Source organism: Penaeus japonicus, unplaced genomic scaffold (assembly GCF_977035675.1).
Source record: "Penaeus japonicus unplaced genomic scaffold, GWHDUDI00000001_assembly GWHDUDI00000003, whole genome shotgun sequence".
NCBI lineage: Eukaryota > Metazoa > Arthropoda > Malacostraca > Decapoda > Penaeidae > Penaeus > Penaeus japonicus.
In genome coordinates, this window is record NW_028234405.1 from 49,584,052 (window position 1) to 49,596,551 (window position 12,500).

The 12,500-nt window shown below is 47.0% G+C and overlaps 1 protein-coding gene across 16 annotated transcripts in view; it reads left to right on the plus strand.

The window, feature by feature from the left end:
- LOC122247834 (focal adhesion protein tensin) overlaps positions 1–12,500 on the plus strand; it is a 345,161-nt gene that overhangs the window by 82,468 nt on the left and 250,193 nt on the right. For 3 of the 16 annotated variants that reach the window (XM_086533612.1, XM_086533621.1, XM_086533639.1), the window contains exons 1-2: positions 1,991–7,538; positions 10,834–10,887. The exons of 2 other annotated variants lie outside the window; for them this stretch is intronic. In XM_086533612.1, the coding sequence (XP_086389738.1) occupies positions 2,781–7,538; positions 10,834–10,887 (4,812 nt within the window). In that variant the 5' untranslated portion in view covers positions 1,991–2,780. Of the gene's footprint in view, positions 7,629–10,833; positions 10,888–12,500 lie in introns of all 16 variants that reach the window. 11 more of the 16 variants (XM_086533689.1, XM_086533647.1, XM_086533654.1 and 8 more) reach the window with 7 other exon arrangements.

Genomic DNA, 12,500 nt, shown 5'->3' on the forward strand with positions numbered 1-12,500 from the left:
GCCGCGGACATCTTAGTGCCAGTGTGTGCGTGGACCCTCTGCCACCCGCCTTGGCATTCAGACATTTTCTATTGACCTCTCTTTCTCCTAGGGCCGCCCACGAGCCTCCTATACCCAAGTGTACACCTCACTTTTACCCGCGACGGAAAGTACTCGCGGAGGAAAAGGGTGTAGTGTGAAGGGTGAAGGGTTACCAGAAGAAAAAAAAATAGTTTTAGTGTGAGAGAGTGAAGTGAAGATATTGGAAGAGGGGGGAATTATTATGTTTACACAGGTTTTCCTCTTCCCACTGTGCGCTGCCTCCAGGGCCACGCTCTGAAGTAGAAGAAGAAGAAGAAGAAGGAGAGAGAGAGAAAGAAAGAAAGAGAGAGAGAGAGAGAGGGGGAGAGGGAGAGAAATAGGAGGAAAGTCACACGAAAGGAAGGAAATACGAATTTACCAGAGGCAAAGTTGCGAGGTGGTTGAATTTGCTCGCATTGGTGGGGGTTATTACCGGAAGTGAGTGTGTGTGTGTGCGTGTACACGGCGGCCAGGTAATACTAGTAATCTTGAGGTTAACGGCTTGCTTCGGTGTCGTTGCTCGCTCTTGGGTCTGGAACCTGCCGGGGAACCTCGCTCGTCAGACCTGTTGTGGTTGAATTGCTGCCACTCAGACCCCGAGATCCCTCAATGGGTCTAGAGGAAGGCAGGTGGACCATTTAGGTCTTGAGCTCAGCCGCCGCCACCGGATTCCCACCGATTCGGATCCCCAGCAAAGCCCGGCATCACACCGTCATGTCTCTGGCCGCGAGAGGGAGCGCTGCACCAGTCCTCAGCGCCCAAGAGTACCTACCATAATCAGGAAGCTTTTAGTCCTCCTTCTATTACCTCCCGGGAGGATTCCTTCGCCCACTTCGCAGCCAGCCTACGACGACACCACCATCACATTCGAAAATATCCCCAAGAGTCCTTTTCTTTTCCCCCCTTCTTCTTCGAGTCCCTCTCTCGATAGCTGTTGGCGGTGCGTCGGTTCCCCCTGAAAATACAATGGGAGTAGATGGCCTCCGGCACTGTCTCTGGGCCCCGTCGCAACGCCACCTTCCTACCTCGTTCGTCTCTCCTGTGCTAAGAGTGATGGTGATGGTGGTAGCAGAAGCAGCAGCCGCTTCAGCATCGAGGTGCTCTGGGTAGCGGGATGGAATCAGGCCAGTTGAGCCAGTGAAGGAGAGAGTCTGTGTGGTCCTGCAGCCTCCCTCCTCTCTCTCTGCAGCCGAGCGTGTGCGAGCTTTACATGGTCAAACACTACGGCTGTCCTTAAAAAAAAAAGATCTGGATCAATGTGCCTTTTTCGACGGTGTTGCTGGTAATGCAGTAGTGATGACGTAGTAATGACGTGGTAATGGCATCTCTTTTGGAGTAGAACTGGCACTTGTAGTAGACACTTTTAAGCTCGAATCTTACTTTGTAAAATAACAAACAAACAAAAAAACCCGAAGCATTAAAACAAAATACAAACAAACAAAACAGACGACGGACGGCAGATGTGTAGTTCCGTTATATTAAAGTAGATTTTGATACCGCAAGCGTGAAGGGAAATCTTAGGCAAGCCGTTAGTTCACTATTTTGTACATGAATACTTTCTTTATACAAAATTAAAGAAGTCGCCGCTTCGGCCACATGCAAGAAACAACACGTCAAGGGTTTCAGTGACGACAAGCAAGGCAAGGAAGATCCCAATAAGTGTCGCATATCAAACCCACGTTCACTTGTGCTCACACCCTCAGACACACTTTCGCTCAATGATACTGAAATAAGTTAATTCCTAAACGAGCTTAACTTTAAACGAGTTCAGAAAGCTTTATTTACAAAATAAAATACAATAGTAATAAAGCCACGAAAAAAAGCTACTACTATCTGATTCATGGTAGAGCATTTTATTCAGAAGTTTTAATAATATTAAGACAATCGAGTTCTTGTTGGTTTTCCATGTAAGTTGTAAGTTGTAGAAAGTTGTAACTTTAGACGTGTAGGAGTGTTGCCCACTCGCGAGCTCCCATTTAAACTCGCTCATTCAGTGTGCTCATTACCTTGAGAAGGTAACTAATTGACATAATTCACATGGTTCTGAGATGTTGATTAGGTCCCGCCATCTCGTCCTCTCGCCCCATACCAACCCCCATCTTCTACCCTCTATCAGTGAGCTGCATTAGTTAAATTATTTGACAATAAATAAATAGGTAGACGAATAAATAAATAATCTCCGGTGCTCTTGTTAATTCTTTTTTTTTTCTTCTTCATTATTCGAGGAGAGTAGAGCGGTTTACATGTGATGGTTAGATTGTATAATAGAATTCACGAATTAACAGATCTATCAAATTAGATACGATTTTTTCCACTTGGTGTTTTGGTTGTCTCTGTGTTGCATTCGATGTGTTTCGCTGGGAACTTCTTGTGATTTTAAGACTATCGTTATGCTCTCGAGTCGTTGCTCTCACTAGCTGTATTTTAGTCTTCGTACCTTCTTTGGGAGGTGAAATCAGGTGCTATTTAAATTGATGGTAAATGTATCTAGTTGTTCATAGATTAATTAAGTGTTCACCCTAATGATAAGTGTCGAGTTACATTTTTGATATTCTGCTAAATGTCCAAAAAGTGTTCTCAATTATTACGACTGTTGAACAATACGTCTGTTTGCGTGTTTGTTGATGATTAAGCATTAGGTAGAACACGGTCTTCTTCGAGCTAGGTTCGACAGTGTCTCATATCATTTGTAAGCTTTGTGTTAGGACAATTCACCCGTGATGAACCAGCCACCAGCGCCTCCTCCTCGACGGAATGTCCCGAAGCTGTTCCGTCGTCAGAATAGCTTTGCTGGGTTCCCAAGTGCTGCCCTCAGCATCTTTAATAACAATGCTAGCAACAACAATAATAATAACAACAATGGGAAGAGCTCAAGTAAGCCTGTGCCACCGTCAGCATCTACTGCCCCGGAAACATCAACTACAGATTCACCTCAGACAAGCACCGCTACAGGAGGCGCATCTGTGCCCACTTCGGCAGCGCCACCTGTGTCTGGGCCGTCGTCCTTGCCCGTGTACCAGCCTCCCCCAGCTGCCAGCAGGCCACCTACAGGATTCTATTCCCTCCCAAGACACAACAGACCCGGGTACCTCACACGGAGTTTGGGCATAGGGTTTCACCTGCTGGCCAGGACACCCCAAGGAGGGTCCTCAGGTCCCACAGCAGCCGAGCAACTTGGGATCAATGCACCGTCGCTCCCGAAGTCTCACCGGAGAAATCTTAGCGAAGGCAACAATGGGGAAGCCAAGCCCTTGTCTGTAAGTTCTCTCACCCGTAAAGGTTCCTCCAGCAGGGATGCTCAGCAGTCCGGAGGAGAACCAAAGCTCAAGTCATCCTCCTCGTCTTCAAAGCGAAGTAGCAGAGACGGGGGCGATGGCAAACCACGGCGTCGAGACCCGGACTACCAGACTCTCCCTCGCCGTTCAGCTAAGGATTCATCTTCAAAACGCTCTCCGAAGGAAGGCGATGCAAAGGGACAATCAACAAGGAGGGACTCTGAGACAAAATTCAGATCTCTCCCCAGAAGACATGAAGGTGAGGCAAGGTATCAGGCTATTGGCAGGAGTGACCCCAAGTACCAATCCCTCCCTAAGAGGCATAGCAGTGCAGAGCCCAGGTTCCAGGCTGTTCCAAAGAAACGGGATGGGGATCCTGCACCTCCGCCGAGCTCATCCCCAAAGAGGCGTGTGGGAGAATCATCTCATTCATCCTCATCCCCAAAGAGACGGGAAAGTCTACCAAGCCACATACCATCTTCACCAAAGAGGCGAGACACGGGACCTGATCATGGGCATGCACCACTCTCGCCTAAAAGGCGTGACACCATGCCCAGTCACATGCCGTCATCCCCAAAGAAGGGCGATACTGCCCTATCTGTCGCGCCCTTAAAACACGAGGCCTCGGGAGAGCAGCAGTCGCCTAAGAGGCATGAGGTAGTGCCAGGGCCTCAGCAGATGATGTCATCACCAAAGAGACGGAGTTCCGAACCCAAGTACCAGCCGCTTCCGCCGAAGAAGTATGACTTCGATCCTAAGTATCAGGTTCTGCCGACCACAGGGGTTGATGGTGAACCCACATACCACATTCATCCCCCAAAGCGACTGGACACGGAACCGAAATATCCGGAGTTGCCGCCCAAACGGTATGACATCGATCCCAAATACCAAACACTGCCTCACAAAAGATATCATTATGATCCCAAGTATCACTCTGCGCCACATCCCCTGCCGAGGCATGACATAGAATCAAAATACGAAACTGTCCCTTTAAAAAGACATGATCATTTTGACCAAAGATACCATCGAGTGTTACCACCAGCTGTAGATCTAAGATACCATCCTCTTCCCCCACGTAGGTGTGACCCTGGCCCCAGATACCAAACCATACCGCCAGTGAGACACGACGTGGAACACAGACACCACTATATGCCTCATCCGAGGGTCGATGAATCAAAATTTCAGCCTATTCCAATGGGAAGGCCAGACCTTGAGCCCAAGTACCAGCCGCTACCAGTCCCAAGACCAGAATTAGAACCAAAGTACCAGCCATTACCGGCACCCAGACCAGAGCTAGAACCCAAATACCAACCATTACCAGCTCCGAGACCAGACCTTGAACCAAAATACCAGCCGCCACCAGCTCCTAGACCACAGTTAGAGTCAAAGTTCCAGCCTATACCAGCCCCAAGACCAGATTTAGAGCAAAAATTCCAGCCCATACCTGCACCCAGGCCAGAACTAGAACCGAAGTTCCAGCCCATACCAGCCCCAAGGCCTGAATTAGAATCCAAATTCCAGCCCATACCAGCGCCTAGACCAGAATACCACATTGCACCACACTGCCGACCTGACTTGGAAGCTAAATACCAACCCCTTCCGCCTCGACGGCCAGACCAAGAGCCTAAGTACCAACCACTGCCGCCAGGTAGACCAGATCTAGAACCAAAATATCAACCACTACCCCAAAGGCCTGATATTGAACCGAAATACCAGCCATTACCTCCCAGACCAGATATAGAACCCAAGTACCAAATGCTACCACATGAACGGCCGGACATTGAACCGAAGTACCAACCACTGCCACCTAAACGTCCTGATATAGAACCGAGATACCATCAGCATCTCCCACCGGGTAGACCTGATGTTGAACCTAAATACCAGCCCTTACCACAGAGACGACCAGACATAGAACCAAAATACCAGCCACTGCCACCGAGACGACCAGATATCGAGCCCAAGTACCATCCGGTTCCATTGAGACGCCCTGATATAGAACCCAAATTTCAACCGCTGCCTCCTCCAAGACCAGACATAGAACCGAAATATCAGCCTCTCCCACCCAGGCGACCCGACATTGAACCAAGTTTCCCTCCACAGCTTCAGAGACGACCTGACATAGAGCCCAAGTACCAACCACTGCCACCAAGACGACCTGACATAGAACCTAAATTTCAGCCTCCGCCAGTAGCATCAGGTCGGCCCGATCTGGAGCCAAAGTACCAGCCAATACCAACTAAAAGTCATGACTATGAGTTCCAGCCAATACCATGTGTAAAACCGAGCTATGACCCCCGTGATCCAGCTATGGCACCGAGAAGAACGGACTATGCCTTCCACACCATCCCGACCTTACGCCCTGAGAATGAGCCCAAGTACCAGCCAATACCAACGAGGAGACCTGAAATAGACAGAATACCCTTTCCAGTTCCAGCTACTGTGGAGAGCAAACCTCCCCTGGATTTACCGAAGCCTTACAATGGCGACCCAAAATTCCACACAGGTCCCCCAAGACCCACTGAAGCTCAACCACCATTCCAGATGATTCCTCCAAGGACAAGAAACGGAGAGTCCACTTACCAAGCAGGTCCTCTGAAGGTGCAAGTAACAGACCCTCACCCAAGGCAAAATGAAGCTCCTTTGTATGAAACTCTGCCAGCCAAGGTTCACGTTCCTGAGTTGCTGAACAGAGCTGCTTTACCTCCAAAAGTATGTGACGTTGAAACCTACGGCCAGCCAGTTCCCCCCAAGTTCTTGGTGTCGCACCAGACGTCTCCCAAGGCTGCCGACCGTGAGTCTCTGTATCAAATGATTGTTCCCAAGGTAACGGAGCGAGAGCCTTTGTATCAAAAGATTACACCTAAAATCAGTGAAACTTTGTACTGCACAGCGCCCGTTAAGCCCGAGGATGACGACGGCCCGCCGTACACTGTGATGTCGCCGAAAATATGTGAACCGCCTCCTCCACCTTACCAGACGAAGCCGAGCGATTCCCGCAGTTTCTTCCCTCCTCCTTCGCCAGATCCTGCAGACGAAGCTCCTGTATACCAGGCGGTAACACCCGAGATGATCCAAGACGTCAAATCCAATTACAGGCTTCTCCAGGCTCGCAAGTTAGAGAAGGAAATGCTCAAATTGCAGGGTGTTCCCAAGAGGATAAAGGGAGATAAGTATCATTCCCCTACAAAAAGAACTTTCAGGGAAGGAGATTCCAAGTACCAGTCATTCCCCAAAAGAGCACATAAAGGCGAGCCGAAATATCAGTCCTTACCTAAGAAGAAGGATAAAGAAGGAGAGGCGAAAGGAGGGAGCAAAAAGGAAAAGGAAAGTGAGACAAAGTCAAAAAAGAAAGAGAAGGAGAAGGAAAAGGACGGAGAGTCCAAATACCAGCCTTTGCCAAAGAGTAAAGAGAAAGAAGGTGAAACGAAGTACGAAACTCTTCGGAGAGAGAGGCCCATCCCCCCTCCAGTGCGATGGAGTCCCGGTGACGAAGACGGCATATACTCGAGCTTAGAGTACCCCAGCGAGGGCCCACGGAGCGAGGGGGCGCTGAGCGACGACATCTACTCCAGTATCGAGACAACGGACGGAGATCCGCTTTACCAGAGTGTCGGCGAAACGTCGTATTCACGGCCTCAACCGCCGTTACCTGCCCCGCTTCGGTACCGTCGGAGGGCAGATGATGCCCCTCCGCCCCTGCCTCCCCCTCGCCTCACCACGGGGCCTGTAGGGCCTCACAACCCTCTGATATCCCCTGGATCTATACCTCCGCCCATCATTCCAGAGCGAGGCCCCATCCTTCCAGGCACAGGAATGAGAGCGTCGTACCCTGGGACGACCAGCACCACCCCTAGTCCAGACAACCTGCTCATGGTGCAGTCGACGCCGACGTGGCCCCAAACGACACGGACCGAGGAGGAGGACGACGTGTACTCGTCCATCCCCTCCCTCATCAGCTCCACTCCGGACTCCCCGCCCGCCACGCTCCCTCGCACGGCTCCCATAGGCCGCGTGGCCCCTTCGGCGTCATGGAACTCGCTGGGCTCCTCCTGCAAATCCTCGCTGGACTCCCTGAGATCCGAAGGCACCGCCAACGTACGTCAGCGTAGGCGCCGCGCACGCTCGGACCCCCGTATGGACGCCGGGGTTCTCCATCGCCTGGCCTTCACCGTGTGGCATACTGCATTGCACATCGAGAAAGAGGTCAGGAGCGGCGGCTGACCCGTCGACACCACCCTCCGTGCCCGCATGACCTGACCCTCACCCCTTGTCCTGCCTGGCGACGCCCCTCCGGTATGCGCATGACTGACCCATGGTAGTTTAGGTGGAGTCGGTGGCTGTCCCAGGTCGGAGCCTCGGCCTTCGTCGCGCTTTGCCCTCAACGCACCTTTGCAGTGGCAGCCTCTACCGAAACGCTCATGTGTTCGTTGTTTTGGTTCTTGCTGTTGCACGCCCTCGCCCTGTGGTTCTTATTCCAGATTCACACTCTTCCTCTTCTGCATGATTGCAACGCTTTTACGACGCTAATTTTTTTGCATGATTGCATGTTATTCGTAGCTCGGAATGCATTTTTTATATGCGTCATTATCGAGAGGTGAGCTATAATGGGTAAAAATATCATAGAAAGTTTAATTATCAGAGTGGCAACAAGATAGTTTACTTAGATGTGCCTTTGTGTATGTGTGTTTGTTTGTGTGTGTGTGTGTTTGTTTGTTTGTGTGTGTGTGTGTGTGTGTGTGTGTGTGTGTGTGTGTGTGTGTGTCTGTCTGTCTGTCTGTCTATTTATCTGTCTATTTGTCTGTGTGTATGTGCTTAGGTGTGTGGATTCGTGCTCATTTGCATGTCTGTTTTTATTCAATGCATATTGAGTAGAGAAAAAAATAACGGTAAATTTATAGTTTTTTAACTGATATTCCCCATCCATATTTTACTTAGAATCTTGTCAGAGGAATTGAATATGCGTGTACGTATACGTTCACACACACACACATATACACACACACACACACACACACACACACACACACACACACACACACACACACACACAAATACATACATTTTTATGAGTATGTAGTTTTAGTTCTCCAGTTCAAGTTTAGCATGTGGTGAAAATTTTGTATACATATATTAAACCAATGTCATTATTATCATTATTATTGTTATTATTATCAATATCATTATCATTGTCATTGTCATTATCATCACTATCACCAAATCAACACAATCACCACCACATCACCACAATCACCACCACCATCATCACTATAACCACCACCAAATCATCACTATCACCACATTTTCCTTTTGAATTGTTTTTTTCTTCATTTTTTTGCGATTTCTCTCTCGTGACTGAAATTTTAATTAGCTCTTTTTTTTTTTTTTTTTTTTTTTTTTTTTTTTTACTTCACTTCCGATTGGGATGAAGTTATGAGGCTCTTGGATCATTATCCTCACTATCGTTTGCATCATTGGCATATTCTCGTCATCACCATGAACTTCATCTTGGGTTTCATCTTCATCTTCATTATCTTCGTCTTCGTCTACGTTTTCATCTTTGTTTTCGTCTTAATCTTCGTCTTCATCTTCGTCTTCATCTTTGTCTTCGTCTTTGCGGTCGTTATCATCATCACCTTCACCTTCACCTTCATCTTCATATTCTTCATCATCATCTTCACTTTTACTATCATCATCACCTTCACCTTCACCTTCATCTTCATATTCATGATCATCATCTTCACTTTTACTATCATCACCTTCACCTTCACCTTCATCTTCATATTCATGATCATCATCTTCACTTTTACTATCATCATCACCTTCACCTTCACCTTCATCTTCATATTCTTCATCATCATCTTCACTTTTACTATCATCATCATTATCAGCATCTCCTCTCTCTCTTCCACTCCCCTCTCCCTCCCTCTCCCTCCCTCCCTTCGCCCAATTCTTCATTCCCTCTTTCCTTTCCACATCCACTCCCCCCTCCACTCCCCCCCCCCCAATAAAATAAAATAAAAATCCTCACGTCCATCTATCTAAATTTTACTTGTTCTTTTTTTTTTCCTTCTTTTTCGAGTTTATCTTTTTGGTTCTGATTTTCTCATGACGTTTCTTTCCCTCTCCCCTGATTCTTCCTTTTTTTTCTGATTTTTTCCCTCCTCCATTAGATTTTCCTTCATTGCCATCAGTTTATTTTCCTCCGCCTCTTCTTCTTCCCTCTTCTCTTCATCCTTTTTCTTCTTCCTTCTTCTTCTTCTTCTTCTTCTTCTTTCCCTCTTCCTCCTCCTCTTCTTCTTCTTCTTCTTCTTCTTTTCCTCCTCCTCCTCCCCCCCTTCTCCCCACCTTTTTCTCCTTCTACTTCTTTTTCCCTTCTCCCTCTTCCTCTTCCTTGACTTCCTCCTCCCCCTCCACCATCCCCTCCCCCAACCTCCTTCCCTCCCTCCCTCAATCCCTCCTTCCCCCTCCTTCCTCCATCATCGGCATATTTTCCCATCTATAAAAAAAAGAAAAATAAAAAATAAAAAAACACACTCGATATTCGCAAATCTTAAAGATATATCTTCTTCTTTTTTTATAAAATAATAATAATAAAAAAACACACTCGATATTCGCAAATCTTAAAGATATATCTTTCTTTTTTCTCTCGAAATCGCGAAAGCCGATGTAACAACCGCGCGATACCGGCAGCAGGTTGCGTGTGACCTTCGTACTTCCGGCGGCTGTCGAGTTCCGTAGCTTCCCGATCATCTTAAAGCTTCTATCCGCGTCTATCTTTTTCTTTTATCTCTTTTTCTCTTTCTCGATGTCTATTTTTTCTATTCTCCTTTTATCTCTTTTTCTCTCTCTCGATGTCTTCGTTGGTGGGCTGCTCGTGCTGGGATGGGATTGTTTTCGTGTTGTTGTTGTTTTTGTGGTTTGGTTGTTTATTTTGGTTGTTGTTGTTTTTTATTGGTGAGAGTGAGGGGATGAGTGAGAGGTAGTGTGAGTGTAAGAGGGAGAGGGAGAGGGAGAGGGAAAGGGAAAGGGAAAGGGAAGGGGAAAGGGAAAGGGAAAGGGAAAGGGAGAAGGAGAGAGAGAGAGAGAGAGAGAGAGAGAGAGAGAGAGAGAGAGAGAGAGACAGAGACAGAGACAGAGACAGAGAGAGAGAGAGAGAGAGAGAGAGAGAGAGAGAGAGAGAGAGAGAGAGAGAGAGAGAGAGAGAGAGAGAGAGAGAGAGAAAGAAAGAAAGAGAAAAAAAGAGAGAGAAACAAAAGAAAGAAATAAAGCAACAGAAACAGAAAGAAAATGAGAAAACGAGAAAAAAAATAGAGAAAGAGAAAAAAACAAAAAAGAAAAGAGAGAGAAAGTTGTTAGGAGGAGGAAAGGAGGGAAAGGAGGGAAGGGGAGAAGGGGGAAGGAGGGGAAGGGGAGGGAGTTAGCCGTCCTGTTATTGGTTCCAGTTTCTCTTCGTAATGTCTTCATTCCCACAATAATAACGACCTCTCTCCTCTTCCAGAATAACAATGATGCCACAGCCACCCAGAAGCACCCGACGATAAGCAGCAGAAACGTAAGTATTATGGCGACCATCCGGGTCCTCTAGGGTCACTGTCCCGGATGAACCTGGGTGTCTTTATGTCTGTTTTTTGTTTTGTTTTGTTTTGTTTGGGTGTCTGTTTGGGTGTGTTTTCGTTCTCTTATTGAATTACTTACTTCTTTAATTAGTCAATCATTTACTCATCTACCAACCCAGCCACCCATCAAAAACCCACTCACTCACTTACTTCCTCCCTCCGTCCCACCCACCCATCCACTCATCCACCCACCTACCCACCCACCCACCCACCACTCAACCACTCTTTCCCTCACTCACTCAATCACCCACCCACCCACCCATCCACCCACCCATCCACCCATCCACCCACCCATCCACCCATCCAACCACCCACCCACCCACCCACTCACTCACCTACCCACTCACCTACCCACTCACTCACTCTTATCCCTCCCTCCCTCCCCCCCTCCCTCCCTCCCTCTATCCCTCTTTTCCTTCCGTAATCGCTAGTATAGTTGCCATAATTACTTCACAGCGAGCGATATAATTACGAAGCAGATGATAAGAATGAGAGCAACATTAAATAAATTGAGTCCCATGTACCTCATAGATCCTTCGCTTATTAAAATGTTTTACTCATTTGTTCAGAATGATGCCTTACTTTTTTTTTTATTCTTTTATTTAGTTTTCTGAATATGTTTTTTTTAATGTAATATTTTCTTTCTTTTTTTAATGCCTGACCTTTTTTTTTATGCCTTCCCTTTTTCGAATATTTTACTATCCTGTTTAATGCCCGCTGTCATTTTTTATGAATGTCTCACTTTCCTTTCTTTTTGAATTCCCGTCTTTCCGTTTAAATGCCCTCTATCGTTTTTTTATTGTTCAATGTCCCAATATTTTTTTTGGGGGGGATGCCCCACTTTCCCTTTTTTGAATGTCTGGTTTCCGTTTAAATGCCCCACTATCGTTTTTTCAAATGTCCCACTTTCCTTTTTGGGGGGATGCCCCACTCACCTTTTTGAATACCACCGTTTCCCCCCTTTTTTTAATGCCCTCCTTTCCTTTATGATGCCCTCCTAACCTCTTTTTAATGCCCTCCTCTCCTTTATGATGCCCTCCTAACCTTTTTTTAAATGCCCTCCTTTCCTTTCTTTATCACATTTTCCTTTTAAGAATGCCTCCTCCTCTTCCCACTTTATCTGAATTTCTCCTTTTTTTTTCTTTTCATTCTTCTTCTTTTTCCAATTCTCCAGTTTCCAGTTCAAGATTTATGTCCCCTGAAGCAAAGCTGTTCCTTTAATTTATCTGTGATATATTCTTATGTCGTTCTTTTAGGTATTCACGGCCTTCTAATTTTACCTTCTTGTTTACTTGTTTATTACGATTTACGTTTGTTTTTTGTTTGTTTTTTATTTCATCGTCATCGGTTTGTTTTCCTCCAGCTCTTTTATTTTCTTCTTTCTTCTCCTCCTCCTCCTCCTTCTCCGCTTCTTCCTCCTCCTCTTCCTCCTCCTCCTCCTCCTCCTCCTCCTCCTCCTCCTCCTCCTCCTCCTCCTCCGCCTCTTCCTCCTCCTCCTTCTCCTTCTCCTCCTCCTCCTCCTCCTCCTCCTCCTCCTCCTCCTCCTCCT